At 62.7% G+C, this 20,782-nt stretch overlaps 1 protein-coding gene across 8 annotated transcripts in view; it reads right to left on the bottom strand.

Annotated features, from left to right (window-relative positions):
• The window catches only part of ACOT7 (acyl-CoA thioesterase 7), a 62,920-nt gene that overhangs the window by 5,832 nt on the left and 36,306 nt on the right, over positions 1-20,782 (bottom strand). For 3 of the 8 annotated variants that reach the window (XM_059691449.1, XM_059691448.1, XM_059691450.1), the window contains exons 6-9: positions 20,105-20,191; positions 19,673-19,753; positions 10,772-10,888; positions 6,761-6,945 (exon numbers count right to left, since the gene is read on the bottom strand). In XM_059691449.1, coding sequence (XP_059547432.1) covers positions 6,761-6,945; positions 10,772-10,888; positions 19,673-19,753; positions 20,105-20,191 — 470 coding nt within the window. Of the gene's footprint in view, positions 1-6,760; positions 6,946-8,333; positions 8,365-10,771; positions 10,889-19,672; positions 19,754-20,104; positions 20,192-20,782 lie in introns of those variants that run through there. The other 5 variants (XM_059691452.1, XM_059691451.1, XM_059691453.1 and 2 more) reach the window with 3 other exon arrangements.

The raw sequence follows: 20,782 nt of genomic DNA, 5'->3' as shown, positions 1-20,782 counted from the left end.
TGTACTGTTGACATCTGGCTGTTGACTAATGAGTTTGCCGACCACGGGACTAGACCATGAGGGCAGATGCAGCCCTAGAAAGCCCGGCCCCAGCAGAGGACATAAACTGGGGGCTGGGGAGCGTTCCCATGGGAGCTCGTGTCTGTAAGCAGGGGCGGCACAGTGTGGGTCTGGGGTGAGCGAGGGCCCCGTTGCCCATTGGGGCTGTGCACCTGCAGGGTGGGCACCTCGCTCGTCTGCCCTCGTCCCACCTGCTCCTGAAGCCCACTCCCCACCAGACCACCCCAGCCGACTGGGCCACTCGCCCTCAGCACACAGGCCGCCCAGGGTGCCAGGACGTGAGCCCAAGGCTCTGGATGCTTCTCACTGGAGGAGGAGCAGGGTGAGGGGCAGGCAATTCCTGTCTGTGCTGCTGGCACCAAACACGCGAGTCCTCGTGTCCGCCCCGTGGGAGGAGATGTGGCCTCAGCGCCAGGCCCACGGCTGCTCAGACATGACCCAACGCCCAGTGCTGTGCAATCAGCCCATCAGCCAGGATCCACCCTCAGACAGGACCAGCGCCTCTAGTGATGGGCGTGGAGGCAGCTGGCCGCGGCCCAGCGGGACACTGCAGGGCCTGGAGGAGGGGCCTGAGGGCATCGAGCCCCCCCGCCCCACACCACAGCTGCCCCCTGGTGCTGACAGCCTGCCTCTGGCCCCCTGGGAGGTGTCTGGCCAGGGCAGTTCATGGAGATGGCCAAGGGCAGGCAGTCTAGCCCCAGGGAAACGGAAGCAAGCACGGAGGGGGGGTGGGGGGGGGCACTCAGCCTCCCAGGGCGTCAACAGTCCGCCTGCCAAGTGACTAGGAGGGGCCCCCACTCCCCGCTGGGTGTGGAGCTGACAGCGACACATGGATCCCCGCACACACCCGACCCACGGCCCAGCTGCCACCTCCTTGCAGCCGCAGCCGGCTCCCTCCATCCGGCAGAGTAAATAAATACACAGTTGCTGGTTGTTGCTGTTTTTAAAGGCTCCTCGTGGGAAAGGAAATCACTGTTTCCAGTGCCTGAAGCTGAAGGGGGAGGCGGGGACCAGTCACCCCGACAGTTCGAGCAGGTCCACAGCGTGGGGGTCCGTGCACATGCCGGGGAGAAGAGGGGACGCAAAGGGGACACCAGCAGCTCAGGGCGTGGCGACCCCAGTCACCATGGCACAGGCCCAAGAAGCTGCCTGCTGCTGGAGGGGCAGCGAGGGGCGGCGAGGACACAGGCTCTGGGTCCAGGACCTGGCTGTGTGCCTCAGGGGTGCCGCCCACCTTCCCAGGCCAGCTGCTCCCACTGTGAAGTGGGGACTCGAGGTGACACGCGAGGCGCTCCTGACTCCACCACAGCTCAGCCGGGAGGCGGCTCTGAGGTCACCTTAAGGGACAGGCCTTTGGTGCCTTATGCCCCGCCACAGGGACAGGAGGGTGGGGGGACCCCAGGGCAGCGGGAGAAAGCGCCCTTGCTGGCTCAGGGACCCCCACGGCCACAGGGGCCTCGGCTGCCTCTCCCCTTCCCTCACACTCTTCCTGCAGCCGCCGCTCCGGCTCCTCCCACGGGTGGGGTGGGCGAGGCCTGTGGCTCCCTGAGCCTAACAGTGCAAACCAAAGGTTCCCCTTCCATCCTCTGTGCTTTGAGAGCACGTGTCAGAACTTGGCGCAGCGGGTGAGGGGCTGGTCCACCCTTGGCGAACCCATAGCGTGTCCTTTAGTAACTAGTGGGTGTCCGGTGCCAAGAGGGTCCCCAGCGGTGACAACGCCCCGAGAGCCGGACGCAGGCCTTGCAGTTAGACAGCCACGCGGTGCACCCTCCCTGGTGCTCAGGATGGAGACACGGGGGCCATGGGACAAGCACGCAGGCGATTAAGAAGTCTTCAGCCTGGTGAGGGCACAGTGCGTGGCCGGCGGGGATGAGCTCGGCCCCAAGACCCACAGGCTCACAGCAGACATGGCCCCGAAGTGCCCGCCTCCTGGGTCCTGGACTCCTTTGGCCCCGTCTGCTCGCTCTGCCTCATCGGTCTTCCTTGCCCTCTGTCGGAGGCCAGCACATGCCTGGGACACGGAGTGGGGGTGTGGAGGGAGCATTTGCTGAATGAATAATGATCGAAGAATGAAGTCCAAAGCAAGAAAGTCTTCACTCCAAATCCAAACTGGTGTGTTTGTGTCAACGATTCAAAACCGGTGGCTGTGCTCAGTGGACACACATTCAGGCTTCACTGTCCCCGCTCCCAGAGGTGGCACGGCTGGCGCTGGGCCGCTGAGCGCTGTTCTCCACGTGGGGGCAGCCCTGCCCCTGCCCCCCAGGTTTTCACGTTCTGGAGAAATCAAATTAGCAAGGTGGGGCGGGGAGCTGAAGGCATGGGAGCAGCAAGAAGCTGCCACGGGGTGCGCGGGGCCTCCCAGTGTTCAGCGAGAGGGGTCACTGGGGGGCCGGGCCGGCGGGCGGGTGGCTGCTGACACTGATCGGTGGTTTTCAGAGCGCTGGCTGTGCCGTGTGAGCTGTCAGGACCAGCGGACCCTCAAAGGACATCTGCAGAGTGGACACGCTCAGCTGTCAAAGGGGGGGTCCGGGCTCCCGGCAGAGCAGTGGGAGAGCAGATGGTGGGGGTGCGGCTCTCACCCACGCTCCCTGTGGCCCACACACCCTGGTGCCAGGGGAGGCGGGACTCGGGCCACTGGACGTGTTGAGCACCAACCATCCAGCTGACGGAGCAGCTTCAGGGCTCCGGCATTTTCCCACCACAAGGCAGGTTTGTGCTGAGCATCCAAACCCAGGAAGGCACGGCGGTCAAGGAGCGTCAGGACCCATCCGGTCCGACTCCCCGCGCACGGGCAGGAGGGGCGGGCGCAGCTTCCCTCGCTAACAGGCTCCCCACCCCAGGAGCAGACCCATCCGTCCTCCGTCAGTCCTGCCGGCCCAGCACGTCTGTCTGAGCTTATTCAGTGAGGGAGCAATCACATACCACTCCGCCACACAGGGCCCAGGACGCTGCCCGGCTGCCCGAGGCGTGCTGAGCGATCAGGCCCGCTCACTGCGGCATTTGATTCCATCATGATCCAGGGAAGCTGCTGTTTTCCAAAGCCCATGTCCTCCACGGGCTTGAGAAGGGTTCTGGGCTCCTCCAATGCCAAGGGCGGGAGCGAGCCCTCCCCTGTGTCCACGCTTCCTCCGCACACCAGGCCAGGACGCGGCACCTCGCCCTTGCACGTCTCCTGGGACCCTCAGCGGCAGCCACAGCTGGACCAGGGACAGCACTTGCTGTGGCTCCAACACAGACGCCATTGGGTCCTCAGGCTCCCGGGGACACAAGGCCCCTGCCCCTGGGCTGACAGAAGATCACCCACCGGAGGTGCCCGGGTCCCAGGGAGCCACCGGGTGGCTTCCCCATGTCCCTGTGCACGGCCACTTGCAGCCCGGATCAGAGGTCTGCGGCTTGACCCCACCCAAGGTCAGAGGGCACGGCCACAGGGAAGCCTGTACAGGGAGGCAGGGTGGCGGGGCCTGGCCTGGGTCAGAGGGCAGCCTGGCTCCTCGCTCTGCGACTGCCTCTCCTAATAATTAGCCCGGGAAGTGCCTGCAGCTGGCAGGGAACGGCCGCCCTCGCCTCCCCAGCATAAAATATGCACCAGGAACACTCCAAACAGCACCACCGCCTCCGTGTCAGCGGCCCTGGGGATGGAGCTAAAAATAGGCAGGAGCTTGAAGAATTGCTGACAAGGGGGGAGGCTGGGCGCACAGGCCCGGAGCACACGTGTGCTGAGACAGACGACCCTCACGGCAGCCCCTGGAGGGGACCCCTCCTCCCCACAGAAGCTATTTTTATCAGCACCAGCGCGCCCCAGGCCCCTCAGTGAAGAATCAAAATGGCCTTTAATTGGTGAGAAACCACAGCCTGATGGACACAATGCCAGGGGCAGGAGGCTGTGGTCACCGCTGCGCTGGCCCCTGAAACCTGAGGCTTCGGTCACCTCCCTTCAAGCAGGTGTCGCTCCCCATCCCCTTCAGCCTCCCCACCGTGCCCAGCACCTCCTCCTCCACCCACAGGCCCGGGAGCCCTGTCCAGGTGGTCCACAGAGGGCCCCTGACCACAGGCCGCTCCTGGGGCGCCGAGGCCCCCCTCCCAGAGCACAGACTGCCGAGCCTCCTGGCGGTGGCACTGGCTCCCCCGCCAGCTGAGTTCTGGGGTGTGTTGGGGAGCAGTCGTGGCGGCTGCGGGACCTGGGCGAGTGCACCCCATCTTGGCAGGCACCGCAGACCTGGTCAGAGGACCTGTCCATCATTCACGCGGCAGGAGCCTTTCCAAAGTGAAGACATCACTACCCCTTGGCCATCTGGTCTTTCGCCCATTTGGGGACCCTGGTCACCGGGGGCGCAGGTGCCTGCCTGCCCCTCTCCAGCCCTCGAGTCTGTGCTCCTTCCACCCGGACGGCTCCCTGTCCCCCCACTCCAGGCCCGACCGGAGCGCACTCTCCTCACCTCCTTACTGAAGTTGCAGGTGCTCCCCCCAAAACACGGGGCCCCCACCTCCTGCTTTCCCTTTGCCCCCCATCACGCTCTACTCTCCCCACATGGAGACTCCCCTTTCCCTCGTAGGGCGCACGCTCTAGCGAGGAGGGTCCGAGGAAAGACAGGGAGGAGCCCCTGATATAAACCAGCTCGTGGGACCCTCCCCACCGTGTGGCCCACGGGAAGCACTGCCTGAGATCACAGAGCAGGACCAGGGGCCTGACACCAGGGGCAGGTCCACTGAGGGAGGGAGGCTGGGGACGGAGGGACCTGCGGCTGCCGCTCTGACTGTCGGCGAGGGAACAAGCCTGTGATGCTCCCAGACAGTTCCTGGCCCCGCTCTGCGCCAGAGTCCTGCCCAGGGCCGGGCCGGGCCGGATACTAAACTGATGCGCACGCACTAGTCCACGGTGGGAAGGCTTCACCCAGAGCAGCGAGGGAAGAGTGGGAGGAGCTGGCTCTGTGCCCACCTGCACGAAGGCGTGCAGGCAGCAGAGCACGTGCAAAGGCCCTGGGGCTGAGGAGCAGAGGAGACCGGCTGGGCTGGACCCAGGCCCAGGGCAGTTCAGGTGGGAGAGGGGACGAATCTGATTTGTCTTAACAACCTTGATGGCTGCAGTGTAGAGCCCGATGAAGGGCAGCAGGGGGAGGAGGCTCAGGGCTGAGCAGGACCCAGCAGCAGGGACAGGGCCTGCGGACACTGGGTGTGGGCCGAGTAGGAGAGAGGAGCCGGCCAGGTTCCCATCGCACGAGGGGCGGACACACGAGCAGTGGAATTTTCCTCAGGGGAAGATAATGGCCTCAGTGTGGGGTAAATCGGTGTGAGATGCCTGCAGAGGCCCCGTGGAGAGACAGAGCTGGCAAAGTCGAGGTGGGAAGGGCACAGGCGGGACCTGTCGGAGCCTCATGCTTAGGGGGACTGTGGGGTGGCCAGTGAGTCATTCCAAAGGCAGGGAGAGGCCAGCGAGTGCAGACGGAGAGTGTCCGTGGATGTGGCCACCCTGCCGGAGCCAGAGGCCGGGGGACTGAGAGAAAGAGGTCAGGGACCCCCGAGTGTGGCGGGACGTTAGCACACAGGACAGAGATGCTGGGGGCAGCCTTGCTCACAGTAGGTCACATGCATTTTTCAGAGAGCTCCCACTAAGTGCCAAGACTGTCCCAGGCCTAGTGACCCGTTAGGAGCAAACCCGTCCCAGGCCTCAGGAGGCTCGGTCCGGGCCGGGGAGACGGACTGTCAGCCAGCGACCGGCTACCCCAAGCCCCACGGCGGCCGGGCTCCAGGGGAAGCAGGGCAGGCATGAGAGGAGAGGGCGACGGGCACGTGGATGGGTGTCCTCTGAGGAGGTGACTGGGGGCTCTGGGAGGGCGGCAGGAGCTTGGACTTTAGGCGACATGCACCAGACCCAGGGGCTCTCAGCAGGGAAGGGACCAGATGAAACAGCTGAGAGCCGCCACCTGGTGCTGAGGAAGGAGGCCATGGGCAGGAGGCTGGTGGTGGCCCCGGTACCACCAGGACGGGCAGGGGAGGCGTGAGGGGTGGAGCCTGGGAAGTCTCCGGGACTGTGAGCACTGGGACCTCAGGTGTGCACAGCTGACAGGGCTGGGAGTTGTCAGGGGAGGAAGTCATTAGGGCTTTGTTTACAGATAAAGCCCCAGTGAGCCTCCGCCCTCCCCATCGGGCCCCAGCAGCCTCCGCATCGTGCCCATCTGAAGCTCAGCTGAGAAGCCGCCGTGGCGTGACCCGCTGGGGGCGGTGACCCACAGGGTCCGGCCAGACTTTCCATCAGCACAGTGCGCCCCAGACCCCTCAGAGGAGAATCAAAGGTGGCCTCTCCTTGGTGGGAAACCAGCCTGGATGGACACATCCAGCCCCGCCCCGTCTCTCCTGCACCCCCAGGCCGAGCCCAGCCAGGTGCCGAGGCAGCGCAGGGTGGGGGGTCCCCCGGGAGCCGCCTGGGAGGGTCCTCCCTCCAGCACCTGCGCAGGGCAGGAGCCCTTGGCGCGGAGCTCACCCCTGAGAGGAGCCCATGACGAGGGGCTCGTGAAGGGGTCTCCCTCGTGCTGTCTGCTCGCCCCCCACCCCCCCCGCCGCCCTCTGAGGGCCCTGGCGGCTGACCTGCACCACGGCCAAGGCCGCTGGCTCAGGGTGTGGCGAGGAGGGCCCAGCTGCCCAGAATGGGCTCACGTGACTCAGTTTCCCCTGGGAGCCCAGGGAGCAACGCGGGGGCACTCACCACGAGCTGGGGCACTGGCAGCGACCTGCCCTCCTGGCTCAGGGACACGTAGGTGAAGAAGGCACTGGCCGCCCGGTAGCGCGGCTGCGTGTTGTCCACCACGGGGTCGGCGTCCACCAGGACCTCGATCTCCATGGACTTATTGCTCGTGAAGGTCATGCGCCCCGAGATGGTGATGACATAGCCTGCGGAGCAGGACAGCGGGTTAGGAGGGCGGGGCAGGGGGCGGGGCACAGGATCAGCGGACGGAGGACGCTAAGACACCGGGTTAGGCAGCCCAGGCACTCTAATCACTAGGACGGTCACACGGCAAACCATTAGTACCCACGCACGTCCATCTCCTCGCGACAGGCAGACTCGTCTCATTCATGGAAGAAGTTAGTGGCACTGGGCCCTCCCCGAGCCCCCTGCGCTGGGAGTGGCAGTGTGTAGGGGGTGGGGGGTGGGGGGGGAATGCCTCCTCACTCCTGCCCCTCAGGGCAAGCCCCACCCACCTGCAGGCTGCAGCCCTGGGGAGCTGGCTCCGTCCAGAAGGCTAAGGCCCAGTCTGCAACCTGCACTGTCCATGCTGTGGCCTTGTGTGCCCACTGGAGCCACAGAGCGGCTCCCCACGCTGCTCAGCACCACAAGGAACCTCCATCACGCCCCCCCCACCCCCACCCCCAGCTCCCTGGCTGCCATGTTCCAGACGCCGGTCTGAAGGGCTCGTGCCATTGGGTTGGGCCAAGCTGCCACACTGACTGGGGTCCTGCGTCCCTGAGCACTGCCTGCGTTTCAGCCCCAGCACACGGCCACCCGCGTCCAGGCAGGACCTGCGGCCCCTCCTCTGAGCAGGGACATCTGCCTCCTGAGACCCTGTCCTGGTCAGAGGCCCGGCGCGCACCACCTCCCCGCGGTCTCCCTTGTGGAGTATGACGAGGTCTAAAGTCACGTGTCCCCATAGCATCCCGGTGTCCTCTCTCCCTCAACCTGACCCCTCCAGACCGACCCCACGCCTGGGGTCACGAGCTCCCCCCTGGCAGTCACTGCTGGGCCTCGGGCCTCTCTCTGCCTCTCGCCTCCAGGTCACGAGCTCTTCCCTCAACCGAATCCCTCCACCTCACGGAGCAGCCCCCGTGGGGACGGCATGGAAGGGCCAGGTGCTGAGCCGCGCGCCTGGCGGTGGGAAGCGGGAGGCGCTGGCACAGCCATGACCACCCGATGGGCTGTCCAGGACCACGCGGAGCACTAACCCTTGGGCTTCCAGGGGAACGGCCAACACCTGGCCGTGCCTCCCACATGTGGCCGTACCCGCCCCCTCCCCCATGGCCTCACTCTGGCCTGGCTCAAGGAAATGCCTGCCGAGGCTGGCCGCACGGCTGGGGCCTGCTCCCCGAAAGCAGTGCTGGCTGCGGGGACCCTCAGTGCCCCTGGGAGCCTGTGTCCCAGCTCCAGGCATGTTCAGAGACCCCAGAAGACAGACAGGTCGGGCAGCATGGCGACTGTTAGGGGAGTGAGCAGGCTACAAGCGGAGCAGTTATTCCAGGTTATAAAGTTCCAGAATGTTCCATGCCACATTTAACTGCATACTTACAGGGAGCTCTGCGGGTTGGGCACAGCCATTTCTGGGGGAAGGAAGGCCACGTGGTCAATGACGGTGGCATTACAGGGGACAGTCACACACAAGCACCCAGGGCACACCTGGGTCGCTCCTGGTGATGGCCAGACAGACTGGTCAGCCAGGCCCCGCCCCCGAGGCCCCGCCCGAGTCCCCAGCTCCTGCAGCCGGACCCGTGCCAGAGCCTGGGGCTTCTCGAGGGACAAGGCCCCATCTCCCTCCGAAAGAGGAAGAGGCTGGAGGCTGGCGCTGAGCGTTCTCTGACTTTCAGGAGGGAAGCGATTCTGTCCTATAAGTGGCACTGAGGCCGCCTTCGGCAGCCACGGGTCTCATGACAGCCACGGGGGACGCTGACCCTCGGTGCCCCGCGCAGGCATGGAGGATGGACCCGTGAGGCTGTGTCATCGCCCGCCGAGGCTGACACCCAGGCTGAGAGCGGATGTCGGCCATGTTCACACCTGGTGGTGAGAAGGCCCCAGATCCGAACAGCCCCCGTCTCGCTGGGCGGGTGAGGGCACGTCGCACCAAGCACTTAGCATGCCTGGCGCCCGGCGGTGAGCGGGGTTAGGGTGGGCACTGCCAGGCCGGTAGGGTCGGTGGCTGCGCCTGAACCCCTCGCCAGTTTCTGTCTGTAAATCACTGCTGAGCTGCCGCAGCGCACGGCCGGCGCCTGGCAGTGCCCACCCGCTCCCCCAGCAGATGGGCAGACCTCAGCAGGATGCCAGGGTTTGGAAAAACAAATAGAATAATAAAAAACTGCTCTTGCCAGGACTGCAAAGTTGCCAAATATTTCAAACTTTAAGAGCAGCTCAGCGTTTAAGCTCCAAACAGCCGTGGCTGTGCACGTTCTTAAAAGGCACGGAACCTGTGCGGTGACGCTGGTGTTTCTGACATCACACACCCAGAGCCCTTTCTAGAAGGTTTCTCATTTCCCACAGTCATGCTCCACAAGAAAACTTTGGCTTTCGGTTCCCGCACCCAAGGCTCCGAACCATCCCATCACAGGGACCTGTTTTCTCCCTCGCCTGCTCTCCACGGCTGCCTGGGCATTTTCACTTCTCAGTTAAAAAATATTCAGAAACGGAGCAAGTGACCTGTGGGAGCGCAGGACGTGGGGGCGGGGTGGGGGTGGGCGGCAGCAGCGCCGGCCGAGGCCTCCGCCCGTGGAATTGGACACAAACGCACAATTCTGTGTCTGAGGCGGCGCGGCCAGGGCGCTGCCAGCGCTGAGCCCTCCACCGGGCGTGACTGTGGGCAGAGCCGTGGCGCAGAGCAGGGAAGTGCTTTTCTCCGCCGCGGTTCCCAGGGCACCGGAGCCACCGCACAGGGCGGGCGCCATGGGCCGGCGTGGTTCCCCTTGGAGCCTGAAGCCCCTCGCGGTCCTGTCCCCGGGAGTCGCTCTAGAGAGCGGCGTGGCATCCTTCCCCGAGTTCCCGCGCTGTCCCCGGGGCCATGGAGGGCGAGCCAAGGACAAGGCTCGCGTGTTTGGGGCAGATCCCTTTTCCCGAAGCCCGAGCCCAAGGTCAGCAGCTAAACTCGCACTCGATGCCGCCAGGGCGGGGAGGAGACCCTCTGCCCTTCCCGTCACCGCGCTGGTGCTCAGGGGCCAGGTGCTGCAGGGGCGAGCACCCCAGGGCCTGGGAGGCCTCCGCGGCTCGGACGCGGCATCGCTCCGGCCAACGGGCTGCTTTCGCAGCGAGGCTCATCAGAATCAACGCCGCCTGAACCCCAGCGAGTGCTGCTTCTCGGGGCGCAGGGCCTCACCTCCGAAGACACCACAGGACAGAATGGCGCCGTGCCGGGAGGGACACTGGCTGCCGTCTCCATGGCAGCAGCAGGTGAGAGGGGCCAGGGGAACTGCGCCCGCACAGGCCACAGGCAGAGGCACGAGAGACGCAACTCTGTTTCCAGGCCGGTAAGGCACTGGTGTTGGGAAAACAAGCCAGGCCAGCACTGCCCCTGGAGGGGGGGGGGGGGGGGCGAGGGGGAGGGGGGCCGGCAGGCGGCCAAGGCTGCAGGGGCTCCTCTGCACCAAGCCTGCTGCTTACCCCACAGACCACCCGCTCCTCCCGGAGAGGAGAGCAAGGCAAGCGAATGCCCAGCTACAGTGACGTAGCATCTCCGCGGGCTCCGCCCACTCCACGCGTGGGGCGCTTTAAGAGCGGAGTTTCTGCTGCTCCCGCAGGACGAAGGCTCCCATCCTGTCGGAGGGACAGCCTTCACCGGAATGAAGTCATTTCAGCGAACCCTGAGCTTCAGCTGCCTCCCCAGGCCGGAGCGCGAGCCTGGCCTCCTGCTTCCCGTGGCGAATGGGCAGACGCCAGGGCCGGGCCACCCTGGTGTGAACCAGAAGCTAATGGCGCCAGGGCCCCAGGCAGCCGCAGGCACCCTCCCTGTGGGCAGAGCGCTGTTACCTTTTCTGATCTTGTCGTGAAAGTTGATGGCGTCCACAGAAGCTGTGACTATGTTGGTCTTGCAGTGCCGTGCGGCCACGATGCCGGCCACCTCGTCCATGAGCTTCATGGTGACGCCTGCGCAGAAAAGAGGCACGAGGCAGGTGAGACGGGCAGGGAGCTGCTTCCCACCAGGGAACAAGGTGTGAACACCAAGCCCTCCCAGCTCCCACCAGCGGGGGCTGCACGGCGCTGGGGGCGGGCAGGCACGGGGACTGGTGAGGCTGATGGAAGCCTGGCTTCCTCAGGAGCTTTTTAAAATTGTTTTTAAATATGTTTTGATTTTAGAGAGAGAGGAAGAGCAAGATAGAGACATTGATGAGAGAGAAACATCAATGGGCTGCCTCCTGCACGCCCCCTACTGGAGATCCAGGCTGCAGCCCGGGCGTGTGCCCTGACCGGGAATTGAACTGGGGGCCTCCTGATACTCGGGACAATGCCAACCACTGAGCCACACCGGCTGGGCCTCCAGGAGCTTTTGAAAATGACCCCAGCTAAAGCTCTAGGTCAATAACAAAATACAGTCCTTTGTCCTGCCCTCTGCAGAGGTGTCTCCTGCCAGGACAGTGTCCTTCCTGAGTGGCTGCACCAACGTCAGGTCCCAGTGCGGGGAGGACGTGGAGGAGTCAGACCCTCGGAGCTGCTGGGGATGGAGAGTGGTGCGACTGCAGCCCCTTTGGAGGTAAGAGGGAGTTTCACCAGAGGCCAATTCCGCGCCACACGAGGCAGCCAGCCCACCCCCCACCCCCGTGCACACCCGCGAGAACGGAAAGCATGTCACACCCCTGCGTGCGGATCTCATGACAGCATCTCCCAGCAGCCAGACCGGGATGTGCCCCCACCAATGAGGGGACGAAGGACTGAGCCCATCTGTGCAATAAAAACAGACAAAGAACCGACACTCTACACATGGGTGAGCCTGAAAACACGACGCTGAGCGAGAGAAGCAGGCACAAAGGCCAGGCGCTGCGTGGCTCCATGCATGCGAGGTGCCCGGACAGGCAGGTCCCGACACAGGAAGTAGGTCCGTGGTTGTCAGGGGCTGGGGAGCAGGGAGGGGAGGGCCTGCTCAGGGGTATGAGTGTCTCTTTGGGGTTGACAATGCCCTAAGTTGCTTGTGGTGGTGGCAGTGTAGCTGACTGCACTGAAAACCAGTGACTGGTGGTGAGTTGTGAGGTCTGTGACTTCCTCTCAACAGCTCTTCTAGAAAACACACAGAAAGGCAGGCTGCACCGGGCTGGCCCCGCCTGCTGGGCAGAATCCCGACAGCACACCTGCTAGCTCCACCCCCGACCTCGCACCCCAGCACAGCACGAGGCTTGTTTCACATCCACAGCTTAAACATGCCCTTCGGTTGTGCTACTGAGACTGTCCCCAGGAAAGCAGCAAAGGGTACTGGTCAGCTCCCAGCTCCCGGAAATCTTAGTCACAGACCCACCCAGGACACAGGGGCAGAGCCAGCCCCCGCCCGGGAAAGCGGGCTCCCAGGGAGCCTGCAGGGAGGGGCGGCCGACCAATCGCCACCCGGACGAGGGCCCGAGCCACCAGCCTGGGCTCTGGTGTGTATGAGCAACCTGCCCATGTGTAGACATGGGATCGTTACCGCTTTGCCGTGTGGGGAAAACAAAATAAATACCAGGTCACGGAGAGGCCAGGAGCTCGTGCTGCCCTGCGGCCGCGGCTGAGCCTCCGGGCCTCACAGGTACTGGGGGACGCCGCTTCCCAGGACGTGGAGGCAGGGAGGCCGCTCTCCTCTCCGCGTCTGCATACTGAGCATTTCCAGAATAAAAAGGGTTGTTTTTTGTAACGAGTGTCCTTGACTTTAAGAAAGTGGGCTTCCATTACCACGACTCTCACGGAAGGTGCCACTGAGGACCACGGCGCCTGGCTCGGTGGGTGGCGGGCGCCCCACTCGGTCTGCTGAGGTGTCAGCATCCCCTCTTCCAACTAAGGCAAGGCTCAGGCCCGGAGGTCAGCTCTGGAGGGAGTGCAGTGAGCCTGCGGTGGGGGAGTGAGTGCTGGCCGGCCGGATAGCAGCCGGGGCGGGCCCAGCGCTGTCTGCTTATCACAGCAGGAGCCGGAGGCACAGAGGCCACAGAGCTTGCGCAGGAAGAGTGGGACCAGCCCACGACCACGCGCACAAGGCCACACGGCGCTGCCTCTCCATCCACGACTGCGAGGCGGGGCTCCAGGTGGATTCCGAGCTGCGGGGCGACTACGGAAAGGGGTGCTCAAGGCCACAGCGACTGGGGGCGTGCGATGGCCTGCAGGTGGAAGGCCACGGGCTGCGCGGCCGGCTCCGGCCACCAGACGCGTCGTCGGCCAGGGGGTCAGTTGGGGCAGGAGGGAGGGCGAGGAGGTGGGACAGGAAGGAACCCCTGAGCTGGAATGAATGTTTAGAACAGAAGATACAATGAGCTCTCTCTGCGTTTCTGTAGGAGGGGGTGAAGATGGAGGCGTGAGTGGAAGGAGTCAGAACCAGCCCTGGGAGTGGGGGTGCGGCCCCATTGACCGGAAATGCCGGTGGGGTTCCCACAGGGCCTCACTGTTCCTAAGAACAGCGCAGGGCCGAGTGCGCCAAGTGTGGCCGCGAGCCCGGGCGGACGGGAGGCGTGAGCCGCTGGGCGCTCCCGCTGTCAGCCCGGCAGCCCTGGCCCAGCACCCAGGCCTCGGCGTCACGTGTGACAGAGCCCTCTGAGGCCAGCACTTGAGCTCTCCGTGTAGTGAGCCCTACAATCTACCTTGATTACCAGGGTTCGCCATGGGAACTACGACAGCGAAAGTGTAGACCTGCTCCTCGAACACTGCACTCATCAGGGTTAGAGAGAAAAAAACAAGACTTGCTTGGCCACTAACATATAGACAAACATCGGCACCAGAGGTAACATCTAACTGCCTACAGGTTTGTTTTTTGAAGTATCAACAACGCGCTGAGTGGCCTGAAAGAGACTTCATTTTCTTTCCTGGGCCCGACTGGCTGACGGGACCATGCTTGCCGACAGACCCACAGCAGCCCCACTGTGGGCGGCGACTTGAAATGCCCTGTTTCTACATTGAATTCCGGGAACGGAGTGTGGGGCCAGCCCCTGAGATGAAGGCAACGGTAGTAAGTGCAGCCATGGTGAGGAGCCCCCGTGGTGACCACAGGGTCACTCCAGGGGCCGGAGTGACAGCCTCCTCCCCAGACAGTCTGGCCTCCCTCCCAGGCTCCACACGGACCGGCGGGCACCTCTGCGCGGACCAAGGGCAGAGGAGCACTAAAGGTAATCAATAAGGATGATTTTTGGCAATTAATGGGCAGTGATGATAGGTAAAGGTGATCGGTTTCTAACATCAAAACGTCAAAAGCGGGAAGTCTGCAGAGGCCTCGGGCACAGCCGGACCGTGGCTCCCGTGGGCCGAGCATCACAGACCAGGGGCCGGGGGAAGGGCCGCCGCATTTGGTCGCTCCCTGTCCGAGGGAACTTGAGACGGTTCCCGTTAAATCTGCCGGCTGCTGGTGGGGATCAGTGCCTGCCCGTTGTGAGCGAGGCGGCAGGGGAAGGAGGGCAGGCGAACCCTGCATGGGGCCGGGACCAGGCCGCCGTGTGTGCAGGAGCCCCACCCCCCCCACCCCCCGCCCGCTCGGGGGAGGTGGCAGCCTCACCGGTTCCATGCAAGGTCAAGGTCACATCTTTGAAGGCCAAGAACCATCCCACTGGTGTCCGTTTCCTCAAAGGAGTCTAGACTGAAGTTGGGGGGGAAGGCTAATCCCATGTAATAAAAGGCTAATACGCAAATTGTTCCCTCGGGAGTATGACGGCTCACAATGGTGTGCGCTGACCGGGAGCGGTGCAGAATGAAGGAAGGGCCCGGCCGGCAGCCAGCAGCCGGGGGAAGGAAGGACCCAATCGGCCCTGATCGCCAGCCAGGCCTAGGGACCCTACCTGTGCATGAATTTCATACATTAGGCTTCTAGTCTATAATAATAAAAGTATAATATGCTAATTAGACTGCACGTCCTTCTGGACAAAGCTGGGGCTGCAGCGGGATCGAGGCAGCTGCCGTGGCTGCGAGGGAGGGATCCAGGCAGCCGCTGCAGCTGCAAAGGCCTACTCTTGCACGAATTTCATGCATTTGGCCTCTAGTATTTAAGAATTCTATGTTCAGCCCAGCCCGTGTGGCTCAGTGGGTCACAGTTCAATTCCTGGTCAGGGCACACGCCTGGGTTGTGGGCTTGATCCCCAGTGGGGGGCGTGCAGGAGGCAGCCAATCAGTGATTCTCTCTCATCATTAATGTTTCTACCTCTCTCCCCTCTTTTCCTCTCTGAAATCAATAAAAACATATTTTTTTAAAAAGAATTCCATGTTCGTGACGTTGAGTAGGAAAGGTCCTGCAGGGGCCATCTACCACGCGTGTCCCTCACGATCGCAGCTAAAGCAGAAGCAGGCGAGTTAATCTGGCACCAAAGGCAGGGGACCAGCAGGCTGGACAGATGATCTCATGCTGGGGGCTGACCGTGTCTCCCAAGCAAAGCGCTCCGAGCTCCCAGAGGGAGGCCCACCCCCGCGGAGGAGGGGCTGCTGAGAGGACCCGAGGCTGGAGGAAGCCAGCTCCTGGGACAGGGGTCAGCGGCGCCCTCTGTCCAGGGAGCAAATCCCACTGCCCGTGTCTGCGCGGGAGCGCCGCTCAGCGAGGCCACAAAACTGGAAAGCGCCTGTGCCTCTCTCTGTATTGTTCGGTGAAATCAATTCCTCCCACAAGTGCAAACACTGCGTCTCCACAACCGCCCACCAGAACCGCGCCCGGAGCATCTGCGCGGGAGGCTCCCCCCCCCCCCCCCCCGACCCAGCACCTCGCCTCCCAGGCGTCCTCTGCTGGGGCCACCCGCCTCGCCGCCAGGGCCTGCGGTTCCCCCGCTGCCCCTCCCTCGGGTCCCGGTGAAGCTGTGCGGTGCCCGGCCTTGAGACCCCTGGGCAGCCACGTGTGCGCATGCTGCTCGGTGCGGCTCCTGCTGCCGCCCCGCCTGCCTCTGCGGTCCCTTCTCACACAGGGGCCGTCTCCACTCTTCCCAGCCCCTCATCCCACACGCTGCATGTCTGCTCAGAGCCGGGCCCTGTGCCCAGTGCTGGGAAGCAGCCGAGAGAAAGACCAAGTGCCCACCCAGTGAGCCTACATGCACGGGGGCGGGGGGCGGGGCGGGGGAGGGAACAGCTGACAGAAGACGCCTGCCAGGCTCTGATCTGATCCTAGAGGCAGAAGTGCTCCAGTGTAGGGGTCCCTAACCCCTCACGCCACATTCTGGCAGTGGTGTGGGTTCCCTGCAGGAACATGGCCACCGCGGCACCGTCCGTCCTCTGGGTGGGAAGAGCCCCCCGGCAGGTGATGAAGGACAGCGGAGCCACATGCCCGTGACTCTCACAGAGCAGCTGCCAACGGCCCGAGCGCAGCCACCCGGCAGCACCACCTCCAGCCTCTTTCTGAAAAGTCCTTCCCGCACTCGGTGGACATTCCAGGTCCTGAGGACAGGAGAGGGGTGACCTCCAGGAAGAGAAGCCGGACAAAACGTGTACCAGGAGCAACGATGGGTCCTGAGGAGGGCGGAGGTGGCCTCGGCGTGGGGGGCCCAGAAGCACCGGGGCAGGTGGGGTTTGGGCGGAGCAGCAGAAGCAGAAAAGCCAGAGGCACGTTTCGGGAAACAGAGTCACGGGAATAAAGAGGCCCGTGGTGTGGGAATCAAGGCTGATCTGGCTGTGGGGGTCGGGGAGTGGAGACCCCCAGGTGGGACCCAGGATGGCAATGAGGGGTGAGGAGGGGCGGGCGGGTAGGGAGGGCTCTGACGGCTCAACATGCACAGATTGTATATATGGTCGTGAGGCTCTGCACCGGGGACCAGGTGGGGACCACGGAGATGGGGGGCAGGGGGGCACCACCCCTGCCTGGCACACGGGCCGCGTGTGGAGCATTTACAGAGCGGCTGCAGGGGGACAGGGCACACGAGGCGACACTGAGCCTTGCAGTACAAGCCCACAGCCACGTCATCTGGCGCTGGACCTGGCTCGGCGCTGGCTGTTTACGCGGCATAAGCTGGAATTTCCGACGAGAGACGGCCTAGAGCCGCGAGCCCGCCAGCAGCTGCCGCGAAGGGGGCTGGGCGGAGCGAGGGGGGACAAGGGAAGCGGCTTTGTCAAGAGCCATCTGGACCATCTCCACAGGATACTTGGGTTTAAAATAATTTTAAAATAAAAAATGAAGTGCCGAAGAAATATCCAAGGCTGCAGAGCGTTCAGGAGCGAGGAATTCCGTGGACGCTGGTGTCCACCCGGGCTAACCCCCAGGAAGCCGCGGCTGCCCCCCGCCCCCGGGCTGGCCAGGCAGCCGGACTTGGAAGCGTGTCTCCTCTCGGCCTCAGCTGGCCTGAGCAGGGACTGCCCAGCCCACATGGACACAGCCCGGAGGCCAGGCCAGGAGGCCCCACGCGGGAAGCAGCCAGAGCCGGGGCAGCCGGGGGCCCCAGTGGGACACTCAGACAATGAGTCCAGGGACAGACGCCATGGCAAACGACCAAAGAGTGACGTCTCAAGAGATAGTTAAAATCAAGACATAAAAACACATTTGAAAACAAACATACCTACAAACAACAATGAAAAATTGTCTATTTCAGGTGAGGTTTTTTTAAAGCATTACTCATTCTATAGGCTGTTCCCCGACTGAATTCTTGCATTATCTGAGTTATTTTCACCACTGGGTCCCGGGTGTTACTGTGCCATCTGGGAAGACAGACAGCCTTACCTCCTTTCTGCCAATTCCTGTGCCTGGAAATGTCTCCTCTTGTTTAGCTAAGTGGCTAGAATCTCCAAAACAAGGCCACCCAGCGCGGGGAGGGGGGCACCCCCGCCTTACTCCTGAGCTCAGGGAAGGGCCTCCAGCCCTCTGATGGATTCCCGTCCTCAGCGCGTGTCTCATCGAGGATGGTGGCTGGGTGAGCCTGTAAGGTCTTTGCCTGCTGCACGTGCCGAAACCAGCCCTCATGCCCGGGTCGCCCGCAGCCTGTACAGCCAACTCGGGGGAGGGGGGCACGGAGGGAAATGGCCTTTTAGGAGCTGAGATCCCAGTACTTCCAAGAGGAGGAAGAACTCTGCCCAGTCACTCAGGACTCAGAGGGCAGATGCCAAGAGCCAAGCTGGCACCTGTGGTTTCCAGCCACGGAGCACTGCCAAGGCCTGTGTGTGCACATGTGTGCATGCATGTGCATGCGTGCGTGTATGCATGTGCATGTGTAAGTGGCAGGGTAGGAGCTAGGCCTCAAGATGGACTATCCAAAGTGTGAAAGTCACAGAAAACGGGGCCAGGAGTTCACCAAAAGCACAAACACTGCCCAGAGTCACTGAAAGGCCGAATGAACACACGCCCCGGCCACTGTTCCCTCCTGCGGTGGCACCCACTCGGCTCCAGCGTGGAGAAGGCTGCCACTGAAATGCGGGTCCACCCGCCTGCCGACAGCAGTCCCCCTACAGGAAACGGGGCGACCGCGCTCCCAGTGTCGACCTCGTCCGCCACTCCTGCTGAATTACTGGCAATGTGCGAGACAACGGGTTTGGTAAATTATTAGACTGTTTTTAAAACCGCGGGCACAAAAGCCCTACTGAAACTGGCATTGCACACACTTCTTAAACACACATTAACAGTGTGCCCGTATCCAATGGTGCAGCCTGGGCGCCGTCGGTGACATGAGCTCCGTGAGCTGCTGCTTCCGGGGTCTCGGCAGGTCTCCCACGGCCCGCACTGCACTGCGCCCCCCCACGCAGAGCCAGGAGACGGCACTGGTGTGGACTCTGCACCGAGCACGTGGCGATGGCGGAGATGCCACATGCATGAACTTCCAACGTGTGGGCGAAACTAGCAACAATTGTAGCCCGGGTTCCACAGGTTCCAGGCAGGGTGCGGTCTGCGGGGCTCCGGGCCAGTTCTTTGAGTTACACAAGCTGGGGCTTCTGCTGGTTAGGCTGGGAAGAGGGGGCTGCCCCCTCCCAGGAGAGGAACAGAGAGCTTACGAAGCCACAGCCGCACGAGCCATTCTGTTCCCAGGGCAGAGGGTCCTCTGATTGTCACAGTACTCATGGGCCTGGAAAGAACTGTTCGTTACAAAATAGAGCTTTCCTCGGGGAGGCCCTAAGCTGACCAGATCTCAGGGCACTGCAGCGGCATTCAGTTGAAGAGGAAAGAATCATGAAATGGAAAAAAGCAGCAGACAAACGATCAGTTAAAAAAGAAATGACCTTCAGAAACGTAGATCAAATCAGGGCCACTATCCCAGCTCCTCACCCCGAATGCTACGTGCACCTCTCATTCGGGGAGCCACCTGAGCGGCCTGTGCCTCTTCACTCTACGTGAGGCCCTGGAGCCAGTACGATGAATAAGATAAAGCCCTGCTCCTGAGGCCTCCCGGGTAGAAAGAGCAATGCGACCCTGCAGCATGGTACCATTTGAGCTGGGTTTTGAAGGATGAATAGGAGTTTTCGGAGAGGAGAAGAAAGGAAGGCCTGGCTTCCGGGCAACTGGAAATGAGAGTGTGAATGAGTGACATTGAACAAGTGCCTGTTCTGCCTGAGAAGCAGGACTGGCTCCGTCCACCCGAGCAGCGCAGTGCAGCCCAAGCTTCCTCACCCACACACCACGGTCACGTTTCCGCGACCGTCTATGCCACGTAATGACCTTTCCCCTTATGCTTTTCTTTAAATCAGCTTATTTCTTGAAGTTTACTTTAATGCCATCGAAATGATAATATCCATTAATTTATGAGCTTGATGTATACTTAAATTTTCCCTAAATCACAAAAAATAATTATACATCATTCAAGTAACAAGTGTCCCTCCAAGAACCTGCGTCTAATAAGTCCTCTTGTGTGCCCGCCGTGTTTCCCCAGCTGGGAACTTCAAGGCCTGTGTTGTTTGAGCTGGAATCTGACCAAAGGAAAACATAAATGCAAGCATCAGCGGCAAAAATGGCTTCTATCGGCCAGTTAGTGCGCCGTGACTTCACTCCTGAGGGTGTGGGCCCGGCCCGCCCACGGCAGCCCCTGCGCACGGGTGGCTGCGCTCCCAGGGGTGGGGTAACTCTATTAGGGCACTTCCATCTGACTTTCACTCCCAGTTTTACAAACAGTATTTCAGTACTTATTATGCAACTCCTAAAAGTTTAAATGTACGCTTCACTGAACAGAGAGCCTAAACTGGGTCAGACAGCGTGACTTCCGGGGAGTCATGAGGGCCTGGCGAGCGGGGGGAAGGGAGATGGCAGCCTGGGACCCTTACCTCCGTGCACGAAGCCGTGCAGCGTGCAGTCCGAAGGCCCCACCAGGTGGATCAAGCTGGACTGGCTGTAGCTGACTGTGTTCGGCTCTGGAATTGCAAAGGAGGCAGGTCAGGCCACGGACAAACGGGTCTCCCGGCTGATCGTGTGACCGTACTGCCACACCGGCGTGTGCGTGGTCCCCGGGGCTGCCGGCAGCTTAGACCTGGGATCTCTAAGGAAAACTGTGGCCGCAGAACAGGCTGCAGGCGGCGAAGGGGAAGGCTTTCGAGGATTGATCAGCCACTCCGTTAGTGGGCCCTGACGCCACCCTCTGGGGACAGCAGTGTCCCCAGCAAGGCCCTGCCCCAGCCACAGGCAGCCACCGAGCACCTGGTGGCGAGCTCCCAGGGCTGCATGCGACCCTGTGAGGAGCTCTTCATCTGACTCTCATTCCCGTATTGTAAACCGGCGCCAACCGTCTTCAGGAATCGGCTGTGGAACCCCCCAAGTTCACCGTACACTTCACTCTGCACCACCGCGGCCTGGTGCCTGAGGCCCCCGGGCCGGCGGGCTCGCTGGGAGGCCTCCTGCAGGAGGCGCAGCGTCGCCGAGTCAGGAGCCGGGCGGAGGCGGAGGCAGAGCCCCTCCCGAGACGCCACGTCCGGAGGCTTCGTCCAGCCCACCTTCGGCACGCGGGC

The sequence above is a fragment of the Myotis daubentonii genome, chromosome 3 (genome assembly GCF_963259705.1).
Source record: "Myotis daubentonii chromosome 3, mMyoDau2.1, whole genome shotgun sequence".
Lineage (NCBI taxonomy): Eukaryota > Metazoa > Chordata > Mammalia > Chiroptera > Vespertilionidae > Myotis > Myotis daubentonii.
The sequence above is the reverse complement of the archived record's forward strand: the minus strand, read 5'-3'. Positions and strand labels throughout refer to the sequence as shown.